This window comes from Geotrypetes seraphini, chromosome 3 (genome assembly GCF_902459505.1).
Source record: "Geotrypetes seraphini chromosome 3, aGeoSer1.1, whole genome shotgun sequence".
Taxonomy (NCBI): domain Eukaryota; kingdom Metazoa; phylum Chordata; class Amphibia; order Gymnophiona; family Dermophiidae; genus Geotrypetes; species Geotrypetes seraphini.
The window spans coordinates 316,878,911-316,906,388 of record NC_047086.1 but is presented as its reverse complement, the minus strand read 5'-3'; the positions used below and the strand labels follow the sequence as shown (position 1 = coordinate 316,906,388).

General features: G+C 46.3%; 1 protein-coding gene across 1 annotated transcript in view; it reads right to left on the bottom strand.

Moving 5' to 3' along the window:
• The window catches only part of TMX4 (thioredoxin related transmembrane protein 4), a 107,143-nt gene that overhangs the window by 43,359 nt on the left and 36,306 nt on the right, over nt 1-27,478 (bottom strand). Inside the window, exons 2-3 of the mRNA XM_033935689.1 lie at nt 14,762-14,877; nt 12,511-12,556 (exon numbers count right to left, since the gene is read on the bottom strand). Of these exons, the coding sequence (XP_033791580.1) occupies nt 12,511-12,556; nt 14,762-14,877 (162 nt within the window). The remainder of the gene's footprint in view (nt 1-12,510; nt 12,557-14,761; nt 14,878-27,478) is intronic.

Here is a 27,478-nt window from a genome sequence, read left to right as displayed (position 1 = left end):
AGCAACATACTTTAAGCAACATACTTTAAGCAACATACTTTAAGCAAATTTGTGCCATAATAAATGTCAACAATACTTTATAATTGACCACCAAAACTTGCTGCTTACTTATTCTACCATGCAAAGGTGGCAGCAGTGTGAGGTCATTGTTTTACTAACTTTGAAAGTGGTATTTGCAAAAACTTGATAATATCTTCTTCGATAAAAACTCACTCTAACCATTTAAGTGCAAAATGACTTACTGGACAATGCAGAGCTTAGCTTCTCAAAAAGATTGATGAAGCCGATACAACAGAACATCAGAAAGGGCAGTGACTGCATACGAAGAACTTGATCAAATGTGTGATCGATATGGCAGCAAAGACAGTGTAATATAGGTCTTTGCGCTTGGGTATCTGTCAGGGAGGACATTTTGAACAAACTCTGAGACTGAAATTAACCTTAACATTTACTTTATAGAAGTAATTCCGTGTTTGTTACTAATTGAAAAACATCATATAAATTTTTTCCCTAAATGTTCACTGGACAACTGCACATTTATTCACAACAGACCAACCATCCAACTACAGACCCATAGCCTCAATCCCACTGTACGTCAAGCTGATGGAAGGCCTAGTAGCCAAAACCTTAACCTCATACCTAGAAAACCACAACTTACTCCACCCCACACAGTCTGGCTTCAGAACCACTAGTCCACTAGGAACACTAATGGACACAGCTAGACAACATCTCTGTACAGGCAAGAAAATCATGCTCATACAACTAGATCTCTCTGCAGCCTTCGACCTGGTAGACCATAACATCCTCCTACAAACGCTAGCCTCCATAGGAATCTCAGGCAAGATTCTCTCATGGTTTAAAGGCTTCCTACAATCCAGAACCTACATGGTTAAAACAATTAAAGAAAAATCAGAACCATGGTCCAACCCTTACGGAGTTCCCCAGGGATCACCTCTATCTCCCACACTATTCAACCTATACATAGCCTCCCTCAGCTCCTGCCTAGACGAACATGGCATAACCTCATACAGCTACGCAGATGATATCACCATTCTCTTCCCCTTCGACCACCCAGAACCCACCATAACAGGCACAATACACAGAACACTCGAAACAGTAGCAACATGGATGACTGAACACAAATTAAAACTTAACCCTGACAAAACAAAATTCATCCTCCTAGAAAACAGCAAAACTCCAACCTTAACAAACCTAGTAATACCGTATTTTCACGCAAATAACGCGCACCCGTATAAAACGCGCACACGGGTATAGCGCGCAGAAATCACGATGATATGTACAAAAACTTTGGTATACAGCGCTCACGGGTATACCGCGCATGCTGCCCGACGCTCCTTTCGCCCGCCCTGACTTTCCGACTCTCCGTTCACCCCCCCTGACTTCCGTGCACTGTCCCCCCTTGAAGGTCTGTCCCCATCCTGAAAGCCTGATGCCCCCCCCCCCCGACGTCCGATACATCCCTCCCCCCGAAGGACCGCCGACTCCCCAACAATATCGGGCCAGGAGGGAGCCCAAATCCTCCTGGCCACGGCGACCCCCTAACCCCACCCCGCACTACATTACGGGCAGGAGGGATCCCAGGCCCTCCTGCCCTCGACGCAAACCCCCCTCCCCCCAACGACTGCCCCCCCCAAGAACCTCCGACCGCCCCCCCAGCCGACCCGCGACCCCCCCTGGCGACCCCCACGACCCCCCCACCCCCCCTTCCCCGTACCTTTGGTAGTTGGGCCAGAAGGGAGCCCAAACCCTCCTGGCCACGGCGACCCCCTAACCCCACCCCGCACTACATTACGGGCAGGAGGGATCCCAGGCCCTCCTGCCCTCGACGCAAACCCCCCTCCCCCCCAACGACCGCCCCCCCCAAGAACCTCCGACCGCTCCCCCAGCCGACCCGCGGCCCCCCTGGCGACCCCCCCACCCCCCTTCCCCGTACCTTTGGTAGTTGGCCGGACAGACGGGAGCCAAACCCGCCTGTCCGGCAGGCAGCCAACGAAGGAATGAGGCCGGATTGGCCCATCCATCCTAAAGCTCCGCCTACTGGTGGGGCCTAAGGCGCGTGGGCCAATCAGAATAGGCCCTGGAGCCTTAGGTCCCACCTGGGGGCGCGGCCTGAGGCACATGGTCGGGTTGGGCCCATGTGCCTCAGGCCGCGCCCCCAAATGGGACCTAAGGCTCCAGGGCCTATTCTGATTGGCCCACGCGCCTTAGGCCCCACCAGTAGGCGGAGCTTTAGGATGGATGGGCCAATCCGGCCTCATTCCTTCGTTGGCTGCCTGCCGGACAGGCGGGTTTGGCTCCCGTCTGTCCGGCCAACTACCAAAGGTACGGGGAAGGGGGGTGGGGGGGTCGTGGGGGTCGCCAGGGGGATCGCGGGTCGGCTGGGGGGCGGTCGGAGGTTCTTGGGGGGGGGCGGTCGTTGGGGGGGAGGGGGGTTTGCGTCGAGGGCAGGAGGGCCTGGGATCCCTCCTGCCCGTAATGTAGTGCGGGGTGGGGTTAGGGGGTCGCCGTGGCCAGGAGGGTTTGGGCTCCCTTCTGGCCCGATATTGTCGGGAAGTCGGCGGTCCTTCGGGGTGGGGGTGCGAGTGGTCCTGCCGGGGGGGGGGGGGTGTATCGGACGTCGGGGAGTCGGCCGGGCAAGAGGGCTTGGGCTCCCTGTTGCTCCGATCGCGGATGCGGGTGCGGGTGGGAGCGCGTGCGAGCAGTCGTTCAGGTTGGGGGTGCGAGTGGTCCTGCCGGGGGGGGGGATGTATCGGACGTCGGGGAGTCGGCCGGGCAAGAGGGCTTGGGCTCCCTCTTGCTCCGATCGTGGATGCGGGTGCGGGTGGGAGCGCGTGCGAGCAGTCGTTCGGGGTGGGGGTGCGAGCGGTCCTGCTGGGGGGGGTGAATCGGGCGTCGGGCGGGGTGGGAACTATGTTTTAAAACTTTTGTATACCGCGCTCACGCATATAACGCGCGAGGGTTATGCGCGGTAGGTAAAAACGCGTATAACGCGCGCGTTATATGCGTGAAAATACGGTAAACTCAATCTCATACCCCATTCAACCCACACTAAAACTTCTTGGAGTACTGATTGACAGAGGCTGTACCATGCAACCTCAAATCAACAAAGTAATAAAAGTATAATTCGTGACTATGAGAAACCTAAGACAAATCCAAAAATTCTTCGACAAGAAACAATTCCAACGTTTGGTACAATCTCTTATCCTTGGACTAATTGACTACTGCAACATACTATACCTCCCCTACCCAGCGACCATGATAAAGCAATTACAAACAATACAAAATACAGCATTAAGACTCATCTACTAATTGAAAAAAATATGACTACATCACAGAAGCATACCACGACTCACACTGCCTACTTTTCAAAGCTATTAATGGAAAAAGCCCATCCTACTGGAACAACCGACTAACTCAATCCACCTCAACCATACACAGGAGAACCCACTCACTATTCACACACACACCAACCAAAAATGTCAAACGAAGAAAACTATATGACAATCTAATGACCACCAAAGCAGCAAAACTAGACAGACAAATCATCAATCTGCTGTCCTCGACCACAGATTACAAAACCTTCAAAAAAGAAACTAAAACTCTACTCTTCAAAGAATACATAAAACCAATTTAACACGACCAGTTCCTTCCCAATCTCCACCTACCACAGCATCTACCCCTTTCAAATGTAAAATGTTTCTAATTACCCAACATGTATCACCTCAAGTTCCCGACAATTCTTATGTAACTCCTATGTAATTCCTATGACAATTCTTATGTAAAGTTACAATTCTTATAACCTCCTGATAAATCTTATGTAATCCGCCTTGAACCACAAGGTAATGGCAGAATAGAAATCACTAATGTAATGTAATGTAATGTGACAACCTTGTATTAGCATTTGGGTATGGTAACATACTGTTACTGCCTTGGTGATGCCCATTTCCCTATTCACCATGTTGATGTGTCCGTTTTATTAACCGTGTGGAATTAAAATGCCCTATTACATTCCGAGGGCTTACAAGGAAGAGGTAGATGAAGGGGAAATTGATAAATTAGTTTTACCTGATAGTTTGGATTTATCTCAATTTTTTGAGTCATCTAAAGACACAATTACAAAACGGACTACACTCATGGTAGTTTTCAAAACGGAGCTAGAGAAGAAAACTATTTTGAAGTTATATGTTACTAAAAAACAAGCTCTGTTTAGTGAGTGATGATTTTCCCCGATGTCTCTAAACAGACTCAATTCAAAAGGAAGCGATTCCTAGCGCTTAGGCTTAGAACTTTAGCAGTGGGTGCGACCTTTTTTTAAAAAAAAATTTCCTTGTAAATGCCTTATTTCATATGCAAGTGATAAATATGTCTTCTCAGACCCAGTCCAGTTAGATAATTTTCTATAAGATAAACCAGTGCAGACAAGGCCTTATTTTTTTATTCTGTTTTTCTAATTAGGGAGGATAATTTATGACATGTAAAAATATATAACCACACCAAAATGATATTCATGTAATTCTAATATCGGAAAACAAGTGCCATAAATTCTTCAATTTATGAAGACGGAAGAGACCTCAGTGTTTCTCAGGAGAATTCCTGTGAAACCTCTATGGCAATAATAATATTGTCATAGAGAAATACATCCTTGGTCTCATATTACACCGCTTCAAATTCACTGTTTATACTATTTTCTTTTTTATCTTTTTTTTGAAGTAATACTTATACTACGTTTTTCAAAGCTTAGTGAAAAGTAAGCACTTATCTCAATCTTTTCTTCCGATAGTACAAAAATCACCGCAGCGCTGGACCTAAACTGCAAACTGCGGTGATTTTTGTACTATCGGAAGAAAAGATTGAGATTTACTGAATGTAATCTGCTAAAATTGGTACTAGTGGCCAGATAACGTGGACTAGATCGTTGAATTCTTAGTTTCTTTAGATTGTATTATTGAGCATTTTCTTTATGCTGATGACTACAATTGATATTCTTTTATGTTTATTATATAATTTGTTACAAATTAATAAATAAATTTTAAAAATGCACGTGGAGGGGCATAATCGAAAGGGACGTCTAAGTCCGTTTACGTCCATCTCGCAAGTCGTCCAGCTTAAGACACATTTTCGAAACATACGTCCAACTTTTTTTTCGTTTCGAAAATCGTGTAATTATACGTCCTGCCGATCTGATCGTCCAAGCCACTATATCGTCTATCTTTATACCACATTTTTTTCCAACTTTCTATCCGAGTCCAAAACGCCTAGAACAAGCCCTGTTGGACATGGGAGGGGTCTGCAAAGTGATGGACTGCACACCCAGACATGCCACCTAAATAGTGGCACCGCTGGGAACGTCACAAAAAGGGTGCCATGTCTGCTCCTCCCTACAGCTCCCTTATAGGTTTCGGTGAGCCCCCCAAACCACCTCCAGAATCCACTAGACCCACTTATCTACCACCCCACTAGCCCTTATGGCTGCAGGAGCCACTTATGTCAGTACAAAAGAGTTTTGGGGTGTATAGGGGAGTGCACATGTTTAAGTATCAATGTAGTGATTACAGGGGCTTATGGGCATGGGTCCTCCTCTCCATGAGTCCCTAACCCACCCCCAAGATGACTTAAGCTGCCTCTGTGCTGGACGACTAGGCTTTCCTATGCCAGGCGGCCAGGTGATGATGGTCTGGAGGCTGAATTTTAAAGTTATGATTAAAATTTTTATGGGGGGGGGTTGGTGATCACTGGGATAGTGTGTGGTGGTCTGTTTTATGTGTTTGCAGTGCTTATGTGGTAACTTTAGGTGGGTTTTTGTGACTTACACTATGTTTTACATGGTCTAAGTCACAACGTCCAAGTTCCGTCTAGGCTCTGTTGTAAAACTTTCGGTTATACATGCTGTACGACTAAGTCTAAGCCGGCCCACGTCCATCCCAACTCCCGCCTTCGACACGCCTCCCGAAATGCCCCATTTAGCTTTGGTCGTTCAGCAGCACTATTAAGGCCTAGGTCGTTTAGAAATACATCTAAAACCCGTTTTTATTATTGGCACTTGGATGTTTTTGAGAAATGTTCGTCCAAGTGTCGATTTACGCCTGTTTTTTGATGTTTTTCTCTTTCGATTATGAGGCCCATATTTTACATAGGCACATAGATGCATGCTCAATAAATAGACACATTAATATGCTTATGACAAAAGCTTCAAAAATTGTATCTCCTTCTAGCTAGTTGGAAAACAAAGTGGAGATTGTTATATATATATACTAGTCTTTAAGCCCGTTACATTAACGGGTGCTAGAATAGATGTGTCTGTCTGTCTGTGCTTCTTTCTCTCTCTCTCTCCTTGGCTGCTGTCTGTATCCTTCTGTCTCCCCCCCCCCCCCTGAGCAAAGCTGTCTGCCCCCAGGACACACCTCCCTCCAAAGCAGCCCCCTTTCCCTCTCCCTATCTCTTCATAGCCCCTTCTGTCTCCCCCCCCAGCACACCCCTCCCCCCAAAGCAGCCCCCTTCCCTCTCCCTATCCATGGCCCCTTCTGTCTCCCCCCCAGCACACTCCCCCCCCCAAAGCAGCCCCCTTTCCCTTTCCCCCTAGCTCCCGGTATTGATTCCCTTCTTACCCTCCCAACATCCAGGCGTCTTCTGGCCTGCTCCTCTTCACCAAAGCAGCCTGCTTTGGTGGCTGGCTTTAGCGAACCTCGCAGGCTGCTCTCCAACTCAGTAGCACGTTCCCTCTGACGTGATCCCGTGCGTCAGAGGGAGCGTGCTACTGAAGATGGAGTGTGGCCTGCGAGGTTCTTTAAAGCCGGCCACGATCGCAGGCTGCTCTGAAGAGGAGGATCAGCGGCGGCAGCGGCGAGTGAGGGCAGGAGGTGACACGGCGACTCCTTCTTCTGCACGGAGGTGGAGAGCGGCTTGCGAGGTTCGCTACAGCGGCTGGCGAACCTCAGCAGGTCGCTTTGAAGAGGAGCGGGAGGGAGGAGTCGCTGGTGTCTTCTGCACAGTCACGCGCAGGCGCCGTGAGGACTGGCACAGAAGCATACCTCACGGCGCCACCGCTCATGAATTTTCAAGAGTTCATGCGCCTCTAGCATTTTATTATTATTGAGATATATATATATATATATATATATACACATACACACACAAAAATCCATTTGGTAGCACATTCAACAGAACAGTCATTTTGCAAAATAAGTGGCAACTAAATACATTTAAGTGACGGGTTTTACAGAACTCATGTCCAAGTAGAGCTATTTTGTAAAATGCAAATTTTTAGTTAGTTTTCAATACCAGCATAAGTAAGCACAGTCTATCCATCCCCAATCAATCTTCCAAACCCCAATTCCAAACAGGTAATTAGCAACAGACAGTTTTGTATGTTCCAAAGCAGGTGTAAAATATTGATAGAGCAATTGTTTTGAAGTACAAATTTCCATCACAAAATAGGAAATGCATATACCGTATTTTCACGCATATAACGCGCGCGTTATACACGTTTTTACCTACCGCGCAAACCCCTCGCGCGTTATACGCGTGAGCGCGGTATACAAAAGTTTTTCTACATAGTTCCCACCCCGCCCGACGCCCGATTCACCCCCCCCAGCAGGACCGCTCGCACCCCCACCCCGAACGACCGCTCGCACGCGCTCCCACCCGCACCCGCGATCGGAGCAAGAGGGAGCCCAAGCCCTCTTGCCCGGCCGACTCCCCGACAATATCGGGCCAGGAGGGAGCCCAAACCCTCCTGGCCACGGCGACCCCCTACCCCCACCCCGCACTACATTACGGGCAGGAGGGATCCCAGGCCCTCCTGCCCTCGACGCAAACCCCCCCTCCCTCCAACGACCGCCCCCCCCATGAACCTCCGACCGCCCCCCCCAGCCGACCTGCGACCCCCCTGGCCGACCCCCACGACACCCCCCCCCCCCTTCCCCGTACCTTTGGTAGTTGGCCGGACAGACGGGAGCCAAACCCGCCTGTCCGGCAGGCAGCCAATGACGGAATGAGGCCGGATTGGCCCATCCGTCCCAAAGCTCCGCCTACTGGTGGGGCCTAAGGCGCGTGGGCCAATCAGAATAGGCCCTGGAGCCTTAGGTCCCACCAGGGGGCGCGGCCTGAGGCACATGGGCCCAACCCATGTGCCTCAGGCCGCGCCCCCAGGTGGGACCTAAGGCTCCAGGGCCTATTCTGATTGGCCCACGCGCCTTAGGCCACACCAGTAGGCGGAGCTTTGGGACGGATGGGCCAATCCGGCCTCATTCCGTCGTTGGCTGCCTGCCGGACAGGCGGGTTTGGCTCCCGTCTGTCCGGCCAACTACCAAAGGTACGGGGAAGGGGGGGGGGGGGGTCGTGGGGGTCGGCCAGGGGGGGCGCGGGTCGGCTGGGGGGGCGGTCGGAGGTTCTTGGGGGGGGCGGTCGTTGGAGGGAGGGGGGGTTTGCGTCGAGGGCAGGAGGGCCTGGGATCCCTCCTGCCCGTAATGTAGTGCGGGGTGGGGGTAGGGGGTCGCCGTGGCCAGGAGGGTTTGGGCTCCCTCCTGGCCCGATATTGTCGGGGAGTCGGTCGGGCAAGAGGGCTTGGGCTCCCTCTTGCTCCGATCGCGGGTGCGGGTGGGAGCGCGTGCGAGCGGTCGTTCAGGGTGAGGGTGCGAGCGGTCCTGCTGGGGGGGGGGGAATCGGGCGTCGGGCGGGGTGGGAACTATGTAGAAAAACTTTTGTATCTCGTGGGCTCTTATTAGACTCTCCGCTGTGTCTTCCAGAAGGGAGGATATTTAGTGGGCAAGCCATAAGCTTCTAATAAAAGCATTTATGAGGGGGCGGTCGGAGGTTCTTGGGGGGGGGGCGGTCGTTGGAGGGAGGGGGGTTTGCGTCGAGGGCAGGAGAACCTGGGATCCCTCCTGCCCGTAATGTAGTGCGGGGTGGGGGTAGGGGGTCGCCGTGGCCAGGAGGGTTTGGGCTCCCTCCTGGCCCGATATTGTCGGGGAGTCGGCGGTCCTTCGGGGTGGGGGTGCGAGTGGTCCTGCCGGGGGGGGGGGGGCGGGCAGGGCAGGGCGGGTAAACAGAGAGTCGGGGAGGGCGAAAGGAGAATCGGGGTGGCCAGAGGAGAGTCGGGGCGGGCGAAAGGACAGTCGGGGTGGCCAGAGGAAAGTCGGGGCGGGCGAAAGGACAGTCGGGCAGCATGCGCGTTATACCCGTGAGCGCGGTATACAAAAGTTTTTATACATAATATCGTGGTTTCTGCGCGCTATACCCGTGTGCGCGTTATACACGGGTGCGCGTTATCTGCGTGAAAATACGGTACTTCAGAAGTCAATCCAATCATAGGCCTTTAAATCTGTACATTCCATGGATAAATATGTGAAAATAATGGCTTTCCCAAAATCATTCCTAACACACCTGACCAATGTAGTTGTTTTGTAACCTAACTTTACTCTTGCTATACCTTGGATACTGATTGTTGAGCTTGTCAATATTTGGTGTTATCCATTTGGCTATCTTTCCATTGTTATTTGTATAGATTACGTTGAATGACCCTTGATGCAGGAGGATACACCAAAAAATGGACCATGTTGGGTCCTTCAATAAATGGAAGTTAGACTGAACCTGAAGGCCCCTTGGGCTTTTTTTTTTTTTTTTTTATCTTGGTTTTTTGTACTTTGACTCCCTCTCTATTTTGACTAACTTATTTTTCAAAGTACAAGGGCATCTCCAAAACAGTCAAAAAATGTCCACTTGCCAAAAATGTCCAAATGCCAATTTTTAAATAGCCAAAAGAAAAGGAGGACATGTTTCACTGCAGTTCATACAAATAGCAAGGGGACATCTTGGAAGTGTATTTTGGCCAGGACTAGGATGGGCCCAACATTAGGACTTTTTCCAGTGATAATGGAACAGGAAGATATGTCCAAGTCAAAAAAGGAGGATATTTGTATTGAAACTTGCTTCATTCATGTCCAAGTAGCAAGTTGCTCTGATTAACCAGCTGACCACTGGAGGGATTAAGACAAGACCCCTGCATAATGCCCCAGCTGATGCTGTGCCCTTCCTATCACTTTTGAGGCACTGGTTGTGCTGCTGCCTCTGCACCTAGAGGTTCTGAGATCAAACCCCAGTGCAGCTCCTTGTGACCTTGGGCAAGTCACCTAATCCAGTGCCCACTGCTTTGACTGTCAGCTTTGAAATGCCAAAGCCACAAAAAGGCAGTATATAAGGCCCCATTCCCTTTCTCCCTTTAAGAAGTGATATTGAAATGGGATACCAGGTACTATGACAGCATTAGCTATTATGGGTATACCCAACACAGCAGTATGCAGATTCCAGATGTAGTTTGTGGGCAGTGCAGTAGACTGTACACAAGGGAATCCAGGTCCAAATCCCACTATAACTAGTTTTGGGGGTTTTTTTTGTAATAATATATAGAATTAAAAGCAATAAAACAAAAAGAATAAAAAGTAATACCTTTTTTAGCGTATTGTTTGATTAGCTTACATTCCCCGACTGTTTTAAAATTTCTTTTTGGTATTCTCACCATAAAATCATTGATGCAATGTTCTGGTTTGTTGAAGTGTTTCCCCACAGAGGTGATATCCTGATTGGCACTACAATTTTTAATCTGATATCAGTGTAAATTAATCCTAGCTTTTAGCATCTGGCTTATTTTAAATTGTAAGCCCTCCAAACACAACAAATATCTACTGTACCCACCTATAGGAGACACCTGCAGGCTTTAAAGCTATTATACTACAGAATTACCGTATTTTTTGCTTCATAAGACACACTTTCTTCCCCAAAGTGGGTGGAAATGAAGGTGCATCTTATGGAGCGAATATAACTCCCTCTTCCTCCGGTACCTTTTTTTAAAAAATTCCAGCAGTCTAGTGCTGTATCGGCAGGAGCTTTCTGGGCTCCTTCCCCTTCCTCACTGGACGGCTGCCTCCTCCTTTTGCACGAGTCGCGAGAACTGATGGCAGCCATTCAGGGAGCAGCGCGGGAAAAGGCAGGAGCGTGAAAAGCTTGTGCCTGCCTTGTGCACCGCTCTGTCGCAAAAGGAGGAGGCAGCCATCCAGTGAGGGAGGGGAAGAAATGCGGAAAGCTCCTGCCAATGCAGCGCTGGACTGACAGAATTTTTAAAAAGGTAATCGCCGTGGGGGGGGGGAGGGAAAGACTGCCTACCACTAGACCTGCCTACCAGCACTGGACCAACAGAATTAAAAAAGGTACCGGGGGGGGAGGGGGCTGTCTACCTGCCTACCCACCTACCACTAGGCCTACCCAGTGCTCTGTCCTGACCTACCACTAGACCACCAGAAGGGGAATAGGGTACAGGGCAAGGCGGTGGGATAGGATTCACCATTTGGTTCAGAATTTTTTTTTGTCTTAGTTTTTCCTCCTCTACACTAGGTGCATCTTATGGTCAGGTGAATGTTATAGAGTGAAAATACGGTAGATACAGTAGGGGTTGGGTTTTTTTTCCTGTGCCTAGAGGGCTCACAATGCATAAGGGAGTTATGGTAGGAATTGCCTAGGTGCCATTTTTTTAAGTCCACGTCAGTAGGTTGCCCCTCTGCTCTGAAGGGACGTCTTTGTGGCCATTTTTGTACAAATGATGCCAGACAGATGGTTTTTGTACTTACTTTTTTGGCATTTTGGACTTTTCAGTGCAAGACCATCCTTCTCACATATTTTCAAACAGCAAACACCAGTGTTTCTGCTATTCTAAAATAGCTGTGAGATGATTTGTTTTGGATGAAATGAATGAGACTGGAGTTTTGTGTTTTTCATTTTTTTTAATGCCCCTCTCAGTCAAAAATTCTACTTCCTATCACCTTCTGATCATCAGTCAATGCTCCAGACCCTCATTTTTCCTTTTCAAACTGTCATTGGAATACTTTTATAATCTAATATTTTCCGATGACATCATCCACTCGTGTTCTGATCCAAAAGCTAACCAAGAAATTATTACTTATTTTATTGTTATTGCCCATCACCATTTTTTCCCATTTATTAACCTTTATTTTTGTTCATGGTCCCTTAGAGCTGTGTTGCCAACTTTTATCCAATCTGACTCCATTTTAATACAAAAAAAAATGACATGACCCCAGATAATAAAAACAAGGTATCTGCTATCCAGTTCCCTGCTCTCTCATTTCCTTTACCTTCCCTCATTTATGTAAAGTATAAAGGCAGCAGCAGGTAGAAGTGACAGCAGTTACATGGTCCTGTGCTGACTATTGCCATCAGTACTGCTGTCTTCATCCTTTGAATGAATTAAGGGAAAATGAACTTTTTGAGGGAAGGAAAAATATCGAGGTTTGATATATAGTTTTCATCATTACCAGGCTCAGGCAAATTCTAAGTGTTAAAATAGGGGCAGATTGGATAAAGTTTGGAAACACTGATCTTAGACGTGATTTGTGGGCCACATATACTACCAAAACTGATTCAGGCCCCTTATTTTAGCACACAAAATGAGAACAAACAACTTCATTTTCAAGACAGACTTACTGGAAAATTGTAGGGAGTGTGGTGACAAAGAAGCGGCCACTCAAACCTAGATTTAAAAACAAGAACACCACATCAAGTAAAATAAGCACAACCATGGGTAAAAACACCACAAAGCAGATTACTACATTTTCCTCCAACATGAACCAAAAGAAGAGACAACAATTTTTGTTGTTACACTCTCAAGTACTAAAGCTGGGGGCAAAATATTTTCTACAATATCCCTGTATATGTTTAATTATATTTAAAGGATCAAGATACAGTCAAACCTCGGTTTACGAGCGTACTGTTTGCGAGTGTTTTGCAAGACGAGCAAAACATTCGCAAAATTGGCGCCTCGGAAACCGAGCTTGACTCGATTTACGAGCGCCCCACCCCCCGCGATCCAGCATCCCCCCCGCTCGCACCACCCCTCCCCTCATGCAATTTGGCATCCCCCACACACCCAAACACAATGGCTTACCCCCATATGGCACCGGCACCAAAGCACAGGACATGTCGGTGCCCGAAGATCTGCCGTCTTCCTTTTGCTGGGCCTTGAGCATCTGCGCATGCTCAAGGCCTTGTAGTCTCACTCTCTCCGAGATTTTAAAGGAGCACCATGTGAGAAAATTACCACCGGGTCCAAGGTAATCTAGCGAGGCAGAAAAGCTAATCATCCTTTCCTTCTCCCCCACCCCCGATATTCAGTACTATTTAAATCGGCCAGGAACAGCTCAGGCCGGACTATTAAATAGCATTGGCCGGCTAACCACTAATATTGAATGGGAGATAGCTGGTTATCTCAGTTGAATATTCACAGCCGCTAGCGGGCTATGTAACGTGACTTAGTCAGCTAGCTATAAATATTTAAGTGCTGGATGGCTAAGTTTAGCGGCCAAATTGGGCCCTGTAAATAGCATCTCTTTGGCCTCTTAACTTAACCAGCCAACACTGAATATTGACTTAGCTGGCTAAGTTAACACTGGAAACGGCCCAGCATCGAATATCTGGGCTCACCGCCAACTGCAGGACTTAGCAGGGCTGGACCGCGGCAGAGGAAGCAGCGCAGGGCTCAGAGAAGGGGCGGGACCGCCGGCAGAGGAAGCAGCAGGGCTCACTGGCATCGGGAACCAACGGTAGGCTGCTTCTCCGTGTGGGGGGTGGGCTGGGGGATGAATCGGACGTCGGGGGGGGGGTGTGAGCGGTCCTTCAGGGTGGGGTGCGAGCGGTCCTTCAGGGTGGGGCATCAGGCTTTCAGGGCTGGGGGATGAATCGGATGTCCGGGTGGGGGGGGGGGAACTATGTAAAAAAAAAAAAAAAATTGTACAACGCGCTCACGCATATAATGCGCATGGTTATGCTCGGTTTGTAAAATCGTGTATAACGCGCGCGTTATATGCATGAAAATACGGTAACTTATTCTTATTAATAAATTTTACTAAACATATCTGTTCAAATCGGCAGGCATAATAATTGATAATCTTAAAGAATTCTTTATGTGGAAAATCAATCAGACACACGCTCACCTTCCTGTGATAGTAAAATGTCATTATAATCTTTGAAACTCTGAAACTAGTCCAGGTTCCTGTTCGATCGTTTTAAAAAAACAAATGCCATTCAATTTTTAAGTTAAGTCCGTGAGGTTCTTTAGATCTTAAACAGAATATCCATTCCTGCTCCTTGCATAGCAAAACAATGTTTCCAATTGTGTCAGAGGAGAAGATTCAGCTCAAGCAGCCGTGCGCGTGCAACTTATTGAAAATGTGCTGCTGGGAAAAGAAAAATTAAATTTGCCACATAATGTAAAGGGAGGGAGGGAGATGGCGGGACGCAGCGATCAGGTGGGAGGGGGCTGCTGGACTGCGTGATCTGTGACCATGCACCTTCCCTTACTTCACTGTGGAGGCAAGACCATTCAACGCTCCACGAGGCAATGAATGGTCTTGTCCTCGTGGCGACCACGATTTTTTTCTCTCCCTGTTTCGGGTATTGTGGTATACTGTTAAAATGTAAAAGCCATTTTTTTTTAAAACAGTTCAGTGATATCTAATAATTGATCTTTACAAACCTACCAAAAATTTGAGACCTGTGCCGTTCAGACCACCTCTCATCTCACCTTCAGGTCTAGCACATACAGACACAAGGGATAGGGATACAAAACAGATGCAGAGAGGGACTGGAAATAATTCCATGATTCATTATCCACATAATTTCTCCATTTAAAAAAAAAACAAAACAGTTTACATGGACTCCTTTTTCCATGGGAGAGTACCTGGTTCTTCAGCAACATCCACCTTTCCAACATTAATTTCCAGAGTTTTGCTACTTTCGGCAAAATTCTTCCAGTCTGACTCAATCTGCTGACATGCTGGACACCATGGGGCATAGCTACAAACAGAAAACAAAAAATAATAGTAATTCAGACGCAGTACAATAAAAGAAGACAGAAAATTGGTGGCAACTTAATGAAACAAAACTTGTAGAGAGCAATTTTTGAAAGGGCGTCTTACCCATAACAACTGAAAAAAAAAAAAAGTTAAATTCTCAGACATTTTCAAAAAGGAAATACATTGGGGTTTCCTGTTCAAGAATACATAAGAACATCCAACATGAACAGCATTTTACAAATTGAAATGCCCATATTAAGAACGCCATTAAAAACAGGGACAAGGATGTCTGGCAGCATTTTTTAAAAATGGCTATACCGACATCCTTGCAGAGCAGAGGGGTAGCCAATGTAGTGGATGCAAACCAGGTTCTACAAATCTTATTTTAAATGCCGAGCCCTCCAGGAACAGGAAAGAGCCACGGAAGTATGAAGTGATATTTTTTAATCAATGGTGCTCGACCCTTAAGAAGTGTATTGAAATGTGAATTCATGTTGGGAGAGGTGGCCATAAACTGCACTTGCCATCAAAATATGTTACACATTTGAAGATGAAGAAGTGTGAAAAATTGTGAAAATTTTTTAGAAAATTTAAATCGATATTGACCTTATGTATGAGGACACTGAATATCAACTCATGAGCCATCTGATGATCTACACACACACAAACAAAGAAAAAAAAATTTATGACTGGTGTTAGGGGGTTATGTTATTGCTGGTTCTAAGACCAGCATTTACACTGGCAAAACCTCATGCAATACTACTCTTGTTTTCAGGGTATGCCGCTTTGTGAAAAGGGCTGTTCCCACTAGCTGTGTTATAACCTACATGTGCATTACTGTGCATCCTTTTAGACATTTTACTCGTACAAAAGACACCATGTTTAGCAAACATGTTCCCCTCCACCCCCTAATATTCAGCCGGTGGCAGTGAGCATTTTGCTGCCCACTGTTGTTGTTATTCTCTGGGTTTTGTCTTTGAATATCCTCTTTACCTTTTCTTTTTTTTTTTTTTTGAGTGGTTAACCCAATATACAGCCCTTGACTGCATAACCCAAACCACTTAAAGATATGATCATTATTTACGCAGCCTGAATTTAAGCGGTTTACTTATATGCTGAGGTGCTGAATATTGGCACTTAACCCACCTATAACCCTGGATCACCCATAAGTTAGCCGCTTTTGAATTTTGGCACTAACCTGTCATTTTCAGCAGTTAAGTACCACTGAAAATGAGCAAAAAGCTACAAACAAGTAAATTAACTAGTTAGTGGCTGTTTCTGGCCGGTTAAATTGTTTTAAATATCAACTGGTGGGAGTCATTCAGACTTAGGTCAGTGTATGGACCAGGGCTACTCAAATGTTCTGAGTGGAGGTCCAGAAACCTCAGCTGTCTGAAATTTAGGGACCACAAACTACATAGAAACATAGAAAATGACAGCAGAAAAGGGCCCACCAAGTCTGCCCACCTAACAGACCCACCCACCTAGGCTTATTTTCCTAGAGATCCCACTCCTAACGACCCTACACCTTAACTCGACCCTCTTAGGGATCCCACATGGGCATTCCATTTACTCTTAAAATCCGGCACACTGTTGGCCTTTATCACCTGCAACGGAAGCCCGTTCCAATGGTCAATCACTCTTTCAGTGAAGAAATACTTCCTGGTGTCACCATGAAATTTACCACCTCTGATTTTTAGCAGATGCCCTCTAGTGGTCGTGGGTCCTTTAAGACAGAAAATATCCTCTTCCACTTCTATACGTCCAGTGATATATTTAAACGTCTCAATCATGTCTCCCCTCTCCCTACGCTCCTCGAGAGAGTATAGCCGCAATTCGTTCAGCCTCTCTTGGTACGAGAGATCCTTGAGTCCCGAGACCATCTTGGTGGCCATCCGTCGAACCGACTCGACTCTCAGTACATCTTTACGGTAATGTGGCCTCCAGAATTGCACACAATATTCTAGATGAGGTCTCACCATGGCTCTGTACAATGGCATTATGACTTCAGGCTTCCGGCTGACAAAATTTCTACGGATACAACCCAACATCTGTCTTGCCTTAGATGACGCCTTTTCCACTTGATTGGCAGTTTTCATGTCTGCATTAATGATCACTCCTAAATCTCGTTCTGTTGATGATCTAGCCGAGGTTTCACCCATCAAGATGTATGTTCTGCATGGATTTCTGCCGCCGAGGTGCATGACCTTACATTTCTTAGCGTTGAAGCCCAGCTGCCAGGTCGAGGACCAATTTTCCAACAAAAGCAGGTCCTGCGTCATACTATTGGGCAAATTGCAATTGCTTACTATATTGCATAGTTTGGCGTCGTCGGCGAATAATGTTATTTTACCTTGAAGCATGTACATCATGTTTCATGTCTTGTGTTCTGTGTGGCTTTTTAAAAATTAACATAAGAACATAAGAATTGCTGCTGCTGGATCAGACCAGTGGTCAATCGTGCCCAGCAGTCCGCTCCCACGGCGGCCCCTAGGACAAATACCAGTGCCCTAACTGAGACCAGCTCTACCTGCGTACCGTTCCTGCCCCATCCCTGTGAGCTCGTACCTGTCCCTGCCCTGTCCACGCAAGCTCAGTCCCCATCCTTGCTCTGTCCCCGCGAGCTCAGTCCTCATCCCTGCCCTGTTCCTCCGAGCTTAGTCCCTGTCCCCGCCCTGCAAACTGTCAGATCCCATTCGCATAAGCCTCGAATAGTTACAATTTTATACTGAACTTATTTTATTAAAGTATAAAGAGAGACAATATTCTGTACAATTGTCATTTTATAAACACAAATACAGAGAAAGGATCAACAAAACCCATCTATCCTCCCTTTCACAAATATCCCCTTCACTATTGTGAAAACTGAACAAACCAAATTACTACAGAAAAATCAAGCTAACAGAATACTTTGGTCACACATGGCAAGAATAATGTTAGGGGAGTGCAACTAGGGCAACTGCCCCCCTGGTCAGAGAGAGAGCCCTAAGCCAGCTGAAAGCTAAAGAAGCACAGCCTGGACTTTGCGGTCCCCAGTTATGTCTAATACCAGCTCTAGCAGGATACATATTTCAAATCTGAAATATTCTAATCACAAAATATAAAATACATTTATTTTTTTTCCTTTTGTTAGCTGGTAATTTTATTCTTCAAATCACATTGCAGGCTTTGGTCTCAGGCTTTGGTTTTAGGTTCCTTCTGTCTTCATTGTGACATGGCTGGCTCCTGAAGGTAAAATAGGCACAAGAGGAGCTGGGGAGAAGATGCCTAGTCTGACACGGGCACAATTTTTTTTACCACAGGAGTAAGACTTTTCACCGCTCCCAAGGGGTGGTAAAAGGTCTTGTTCCCATTCCCGTGGGGCGGTGAAAGGTCTTGTCCCCATTCCTGCGGTAAACCAGTTGCAAATGTCTCCATTCCTGCGGATTTACTGCGGTGACCCGCGGTTTACTGCGGTAAACGGTCCCCCCGTGTCATTTTCTATTGTCTAACTTTGTCTTGAATCCCTGGAGAGTGTTTTCCCCTATAACAGCCTCCAGAAGAGCGTTCCAGCTTTCCACCACTCTCTGGGTGAAGAAGAACTTCCTTACGTTTGTATGGAATCTATCCCCTTTTAAGTTTATCCCCTCTCGTTCTCCCTACCTGTCTTTATCTACTAAGTCTATTCCCTTCAGTATCTTGAATGTTTCAATCATGCCCCCTCTCAGTCTCCTCTTTTCAAGGAAGAAGAGGCCCATTTTCTCTAATCTCTCGCTGTACGGCAACTCCTCTAGCCCCTTAACCATTTTAGTCACTTTTCTCTGGACCCTTTCGAGTAGTACCGTGTCCTTCTTCATGTACAGCGACCAGTGCTGTGCGCAGTATTCCAGATGAGGGCATACCATGGCCCGGTACTGCGGCATGATAACCTTCTCCGATCTGTTCGTGATCCCTTTCTTAATCATTCCTAGCATTCTGTTCACCCTTTTCACCACCGCCATACATTGTGCGGACAGCTTCATCGACTTGTTGACCAGTACTCCCAAGTCTCTTTCCTGGGGGTCTCTCCAAGTACCACCCCGGATATCCTGTATTCGTGTATAAGATTTTTGTTACCAACATGCATCACCTTACACTTATCCACATTGAACCTCATTTGCCATGTTGCGGCCCATTTCTCAAGCGTGTTTATGTCACGTTGCAGATCTTCACAATCCTCCTGCGTCTTCACTACTCTGAATAACTTAGTATTGTCTGCAAATTTAATCACCTCGCTTGTTGTGCCAATTTCCAGGTCATTCATATTTAAGTAATTTCAATATAGTTTCTCTTTCTTCGCATTGTCCCCCAACGCAGATTTTTTATTCTCTTGCTTGATTACCATATACTCGGTCTTGTTCTCCATTCCAGATCTCTCTCTCCCAAGCATATATTCTTTTGCTCTCTTCTCTCACTGTTTCCCTTTCCCCCCCAATAACCTTTTGGTGCTCTGTTCCACAGACATACCTCCCACCAACCCAGTCTGTATTTCTCTATGCCTCCCCTCTCTCTTTTTCCATCTTTCTTTACTCCCTCCAGCTCAGTCACTGATCAAATTATCTTTCCATCTTGCTACACTCCTCGGCTTCTCTTAAAACATTTCTCTGGCCAAGTCATTTGGTCATGGTCTGTACAGGCCCTCTGCTGTGTCTTGTCCTTGTGGAAGCAGGAAGTTGGGTCAGAAGGGGGTTCACAGCAGAGAACACATTGGCAGTAGACAGTATATGAACCACTGCCAATAACTTGGACATAGAAATGCTTTAAGGTAGACATTAGAGGGTGGGGTGCTGGAACCAGAGCCAGTGGAGGAGGATGAGGGAGAGGGTCAGTCCACTCCTGCCATGGTGTTAGGGCCAAAATAAGCCTGCAACTCAGCAGTCCGTATGGGATGACACATACTCTTTTACTTGAAAATCCACCAGGGCCTGCTCTGTGGAGTAGCCTTAAGGGTTGATATAGTGATCTTAGAACCAGGAAAACCAAGTTCAATTCCCACTGTCGCTCCTTGAAACTCAGGGCAAGTCACTTAACCTTCCATTACCCCAGGTACAAAATAAGTACTTATGTATAATATGTAAGCAACTTTGATTGTAGCCATAGAAAGGATCCCATTCCTATTTTCTCCACAGATACAGGAGAAAAGCCTGGGAAATATCCTCAAAACATACACTTTTAGCTTGGATTTGAATATTCATAAGAAAGGATATTCTACTTAATGACCATACTCAATTTCCTTGACTTCAGGAAGAAACTCAAGACAAATCTCTTTTCTCTATAACTAACATCCTATCCTTCACCTCTCCCCCTAACAATCACAAGATTGGGTTAGAAATGTAACATGAAGACCTTGACTTAATTCTTATTAGAAACCATATAGACTCCTTGTGGAGAACTGCAGTATACAAGACATTATATTGTATAGTATTATATTGTGCTCAATGGACTTTCACCAATTCTATATCTGTGGGAAAAGACATTGATGAATCAAGCTCTTACAGTGGTTGTAAATAAATGGGGATATTATACTGATAACCAATTTCTTTAGTGCATTTGGATGGGACCATAACACTACTTTAATTAGAACACTATGTACCCTTTGTCTGTAAGGAACAGATGGCTCCACAGAAGCTGTCATTCACCCTGATGGACCAAAATAAACTAACGTCAGGGGGGCAACTCCAAGGAGGAATGGGTGGGCAACTCTCCAAGAAAAGGAGACAGAGAAAATAACTACGTGGCTTTCCTGCAGATCTATATATGAAGTCATGACTCGTATTCCTGCTGCACCACATAGCCTGATAGGAGATGTGCATGGTACAATTTTTAACTCACTTTTAGAACCTGGCAAGGGTATTCAGCAGTAGCATTATTGCATCCCATTCAAGAGGCCCAGGTTCAATTCACTGCCAGTGCCATCCTTCTAGACTTCTTTTAGAACTCTAGAGAAGAGCAAAGGGGTGAAGAGCAAGTCTATATTCATAGATTGGCACCTCAGATCTAGATACCCCAATGCCATGAGCTTAAGGCCAATTCTAGAACAGCATCTTGACACCAAGATTCCATTATAGAAAATTGGCTTAAGGCCAGCACTGATGCACCTATGTGTAGGGATGCCCTCTTACACCATGCCAATGGTAGGCTTATGCTCACGCACCAAGTGGCATGCATAGTTTATATTATTCTATAAAGTGTGCATATAACTGGGAGAAATGCTTAGGGTTTGCCAATGCCCCACCTACATGTATACCCCCCTCCCCCCACCTTCCTTGTATTTAGGTATTATGGCACTTAGGTGCTACTTTATAGAACAGCACCTAGTGTATCTCGCTGCCTGCCATGCATAAATGACACCTACCTCTAGGCACCACTTTAGAGAGCTGCACCACCCCCTCCCCCATAGCATTTGAAGCATGGGTTGAGAACCAGGGGAGTCGGGGCTCAAACCTTGCTTCTGCCACTGACACTCCTTGCAGCTTTGGTTAAGATTCTGCCACACTGTGCACAATGTATAAAAGTCGCCTTATAGATGTGCATGTCACTATTTATTAACCTCATGATACCATTCTGTTAAGTGGAGAACTGTTATATACAAGTTTGTCACTCTGACATTCAGTATGATTTCTATCTTAGTAGCCACAGTTTTTATTATTATTTGAAATAGTTTGGATATTTATTATTTTTACTAACCCCCCCCCCCATTTACAAAACTATAGCGTGGTTTTTAGCGTCGGCCACGGCAATAACAGCTCAGATGCTCATAGAATCCCTAAGAGTGTTGGAGCTGTTACCGCCAAGGTCGGCGCTAAAAATCATGCTATGGTTTTATAAAATGAATGGGGGAGGGTAAGTTATTAAATTGTGTTTATGTTTTTAAGTGTTTGATTTTACATTTTTTATTTATTTTATTTATTTATATCTGGTTAACAGCTGCCCCTGATACAGCCTTAGAAGTGAAACATGACCACATCGGGCTAAGTGAATTTATTTGCGCATTAAAGCTTTCCACGTGCTCCTTGCTTGTGTGGTGATCTGCTGTTTTTGCTTTGGACTTAGCATCGCAGATCCCTGCCTCCCATCTATCCCAGTTTCAAAGCTGTGCACATCTAGTACTTGTCTGTAAACAATGGTTAATTATTTTATACTATTTTCATTTTGCTTCAAAAATAAACCATAAAACGTGTGTGTACTGGAAACTGAGTTCAATGCAATAGGTTAGCATTCATTAGATCTATTTTGTGCATACTTTTTTGCATGTTAAATTAACCAACGAAATGCACCCTAACACTGCAACAATCAGGAAGATGGACAATAATAATAATAACTTTATTTTTCTATATCGCCACAACTTACGACTTCTAGGCGGTTTGCACTGAAGAGAGCTGGACAATCAGCGCATTACAGAATACAGTTAGCGAAAATATCACTGGATAGTCATCGAATTACAGAATACAAATAGTAAAAATACACATATTTCTCAAAGTTATCAGTATGGTGTTATTAGTTTTAAAATGGTATCTGATTAAGAGATAAATCTGTCGAACAGTGCTGTCTTAATTTCTTTCCGAAATGCGCCGTAGGTCAACCTGGCTCCGTTGATGTAATTGCCTAGCCAGGTCTGCTGTTTACTAGCTTGAAACTTAAAAGTTCTGTCCAGAAAGGACCTGTATTTGCAATCAGTGATCCTTGGATAGGCAAAAAGATTACAATTTCTGCTTGTCCTAGTGGGGATGTGTAGCTCGAAATGTGGTAAGATATAGGTAGGGGTCATTTTAAAACAAATGCAAGAGAACTTGAACATTATTCATGCCTCCATTACCAACCAGTGCAGCAGTTTGTAGTAGGAACTAACATGTTCACTTTTCTTCAATCTGAATATTAAGCGGATGGCCATGTTCTGCACTATTCTTAATTTTCTCACTTTTTTTTTAGGTATACCCAAGTAAATGATGTTGCAGTAGTCCAATATGGATAGAACCAATGATTGAACCAGTAGTCTAAAACAGAGGTGTCCAACCTGCGGCCCCGTGAAGTATTTTGTGCAGCCCCGGTCAAGAGCGATGCAGTGTTTTCCTCTGCTGCCCCCGGGTGTTTACCATGTTGCCCGCTCCCTCCTCTGTCTTGCTGCAGCGTTTGCGCGTTTGTGTGGCCCCAGAAACATTTTTTTGGGCCAATGCGGCCCAGGGAAGCCAAAAGGTTGGACACCCCTGGTCTAAAAGATAAAGGGTCAAAATATTTTTTTTAATGGTCTTTAATTTCCATAGTGCAAAAAAGCACTTCTTTGCCACCAAGTTCGTGTGTTCAATCATGGTCAAGTGGGTGTCTAATGCGACTCCTAATATTTTTATGGTTTTTGATATTGTGTAATTGTGACCATTTAGGTGTAATGATGTTCTAGCAATTTTATCCTTTGGGCTTGCCAAGAAAATTTTTGTCTTTTCTGTGTTTAATTTCAATTTAAAATTGATAGTCCACTGTTCAATTTCAGTCATGATATGGGAAATGTGTTCTAAAATTTTGTTGGTCACATTATTCAAAGGAATTAAAATAGAGATATCATCAGCATATATATATATATAGTATTTTAGGTTTAACTTTTGTAATAGATGTCCTAAAGATGAAATGTAGATATTAAATAAAGTGGGTGATAGCGGGGAACCTTGAGGTACCCCTGAAGGATTTTTCCAAGAACTGGAACATAACATGCAAGTGCATGCACAACATGGTGACCAGAGTCTAGCATAGTCATAGGAAGAACTCCTTTCATTGGATACAGGCTGTTTACAATCAAGGCTCATTCATAGCAAAAGACTGCAGCCTCCGTATGCGCAATTACTTCAGTTAACAAGTAGGAGCAAATCCAGGAACAGGGCAAGCATAGATGGAGAGAACAGTTGCAAAGAGGAAAAGCATTTTAAAATTCATTAGATCCATTTATATTTTCACTTGAGTGTGTGAATTACGTACATAGGAAAAAAAGAGGTTTATGCCTAGAAATGAATTTTTTCAAAACTTCCTAAACTGACCCCCTCTTCTATGAAACTGCACTAGCAGTTTTTAGTGCGGTGAGCCGCGCTGAATGGCCCATGCTGCGAACTGCTAGCGCAGTTTAATAGAAGAGGGGGTATGTGTGGATAAAAGTATCTGAGAAAGCCTGCATGAACAAATTCACCAAAATATATTTATGTTTATTAAAATTTGATATTCTGCCAAATCTAGCAATAGTTCTTGGCAGTTTACATAAAAATATATAGAAAATAAAAAAGAACTCCATAATATATAGAAAAGATCTATACTTAGATATACATTACAATACATACAAATTATCCAATCAATAAAATAGTATCATATTGTAGTCTAATTGCCCGAGAACTTCTCAACTAGTGAATATGGTCATTTGGAAAAGAGTCAATCCCAAAGGCTTGGAAAGATATGTGTTTTAATAACTTTTTAAAAGCTTTATGATTAACTTCAGTATGAATCAAACTTGGAAGTTGATTCCAAAGGCTAGGAGCTGAAAAAAAGAATGCCTTATTACGAGTTGATTCCCCTTATTCCAAATGAAAACCTAGTTTAATGAACACAGCTATCAAACAGAAGCAAAAGCCGAACCTCCAGAGCAGGCAAGCTGAGGAGAACTACAAATACCAGAATCCTATGGGCATGAGGCAAACAATAAGGATCTGGGAGGGGGGAGACGAGTCTCTCAGAGCTAATTAGCTGGAGGTTCCAGCCCTAAAAGGGACATAGGTAGGACATGACAGGCTTGCTTCTAGGGCAGGGGTAGACAATTCCAGTCCTCCAGAGCCACAGGCAGATCAGGTTTTCAGGATATCCACAATAAATATGCACGAGATAGATTTGCATCTCAAGGAGGGAGTGCATGCAAATCCATCTCATACATATTTATTGTAGATATCCTGAAAACCTGACCTGCCTGTGGCTCTTGAGGACCGGAACTGCCTACCTCTGTTCTAGGGAAGGAAACAATTGAGTTTGTTTCGGCAGAGAAAACAGCTACAGGGCAAGCGGAAGCCATGGAATAGGATACCACAGACACAGAAGCAGACAGATGATCTCATAGAAGACAGTGCTTGAATTCCATAGTGCAAAGACACTGCAGCCCATGAGATTAAGCAGCAGATGATAATAAATGTAATGAATGCTAAATATCAGATAGAAGAAAAAAAAAAAAAAAAAAGAGAGAGACTGCCTGTAGGGACATTTGGGAATTCTGGTGAGCGAATGAGAAAATGTAAATTCAAATGACCCTCCTCTCATTTTCAGTGTAGTGTATATACTTGAATATAAAACAAGATTTTTGGTCCAAAAATGGGGATCTCTGTTTACATTCAAGCCTCCCACCACAAAGACCACTGTCACTGCTGTCCTCCCCCTCAACTCCCTCCTGAAGACCACCGGCGCTACTATCCTCTACTCCAAACCTCCCTACCCTAAGTACCACTAATGCTGCTATCCACCACTCTAACCCATCCCCCCCAAGGTCATCTGCATTGCTTTCTTCCCTACTGCACTCAAGATAGTCGGCGCTGCTATCCACCTCCCCTCCCCCCAACCGGCACTTTACTTACCACAGGTGTGCAGTGCTGAAAGAGGCTGACACCGATGTTCTATGCTGGGCCGGTGTGGGGCCTTGAGCATCTGCGCATGCTCATGGCCTTCTGGCTCCTGCCCTCTCCGAGATTCTTATGTTCCGAGAATTTAGAATGAGAATCTCTAAGAGGGCTGAAGCCAGAAGGCCTTGAGCATGCTCAAGGCCCCGCACCAGCCCAGTATAGAACATTGGCATCAGCCTATTTCAGCACCGGTAAGCATATGGTAAGTAAAGTGGCAGTCAGTGGGGGGAGGGGTGTTAAGAGTGGCAGATAGCAGCTCCGGTGGTACTCGGAGGGGGGGGGGGGTGTTAGGAGTGGAGAATATTAGTGCCAGTGGTCTTCAAGGGGGGGGGGGGAGTTGAGCGAGAATACAGACCTCCGTTTATATTAGAGTTAACAGTTTTCCTCCTTTTTGGGGAGGGGAAACTTCTATCTCGGTTTATATTCAAATAGGTTTACAGTGGTGCCTCACACAACGAACTTAATTCGTTCCAGGAGCAAGTTTGTTATGCGAAAAGTTCGTTATGTGAAACGCGTTTTCCCATAACAATACATGTTAAAAAAAATAATTCGTTCTGTAGCATAAAATATGCTAAGATGACATAAAAAAAGATAAATTTTTGGTTATTATTTTTATTTAGATACATCTAAAAACATAATTGTTTTTTAAAACAACACACATTTTTTAAATTTAAAGACAGACTAAGTAGAGTCTAATTTTACAGTGAGAGGGCAGAGTCTCAGCGGCAAAAACTGGGACTTAACTGTTCATTTTTTTTTTTTTTTCTACCGTGTTTCCCCGATGATAAGGCAGTGCCATCAAATAAGACAGCCCCCCCTTTTTAGAAAAAAATGTAAAATAAGGCATCCCCCCGCAAATAAGCCACCCACCGATACCTGCGCTTACCCGAATCGTGTGGTACGGTGGGTGACTCCGTGTGGTCCCTGGCACCCCCGACACGATCGGGGCAAGAGGGAGCTCAAGCCCTCTTGCCCCCCCGACTCCCCGACACGATCGGGGCAAGAGGGAGCTCAAGCCCTCTTGCCCCCCCGACTCCCCGACACGATCGGGGCAAGAGGGAGCTCAAGCCCTCTTGCCCCCCCCGACTCCCCGACACGATCGGGGCAAGAGGGAGCTCAAGCCCTCTTGCCCCCCCGACTCCCCGACACGATCGGGGCAAGAGGGAGCTCAAGCCCTCTCGCCCCCCCCCGACTCCCCGACACGATCGGGGCAAGAGGGAGCTCAAGCCCTCTTGCCCCGCCGATTCCCCAACTCCCCGACAATATCGGGCCAGGAGGGAGCCCAAGTCCTCCTGGCCACGGCGACCCCCTAACCCCACCCTGCACTACATTACGGGCAGGAGGGATCCCAGGCCCTCCTGCCCTCGACGCAAACCCCCCCTCCCCCCAACGACCGCCCCCCCCCCCAAGACCCTCCGACCGCCCCCCCAGCCGACCCGCGACCCCCCTGGCCGACCCCCACGACACCCCCAACCCCCTCCCCCGTACCTTTCTGTAGTTGGCCGGACAGACGGGAGCCAAACCCGCCTGTCCGGCAGGCAGCCATCGACGAAATGAGGCCGGATTGGCCCATCCGTCCCAAAGCTCCGCCTACTGGTGGGGCCTAAGGCGCCTGGGCCAATCAGAATAGGCCCGGGAGCCTTAGGTCCCTCCTGGGGGCAGGGCCTGAGGCACATGGTCGGGTTGGGCCCATGTGCCTCAGGCCCCGCCCCCAGGAGGGACCTAAGGCTCCCGGGCCTATTCTGATTGGCCCAGGCGCCTTAGGCCCCACCAGTAGGCGGAGCTTTGGAACGGATGGGCCAATCCGGCCTCATTCCGTCGTTGGCTGCCTGCCGGACAGGCGGGTTTGGCTCCCGTCTGTCCGGCCAACTACAGAAAGGTACGGGGAAGGGGGTTGGGGGTGTCGTGGGGGTCGGCCAGGGGGGTCGCGGGTCGGCTGGGGGGGCGGTC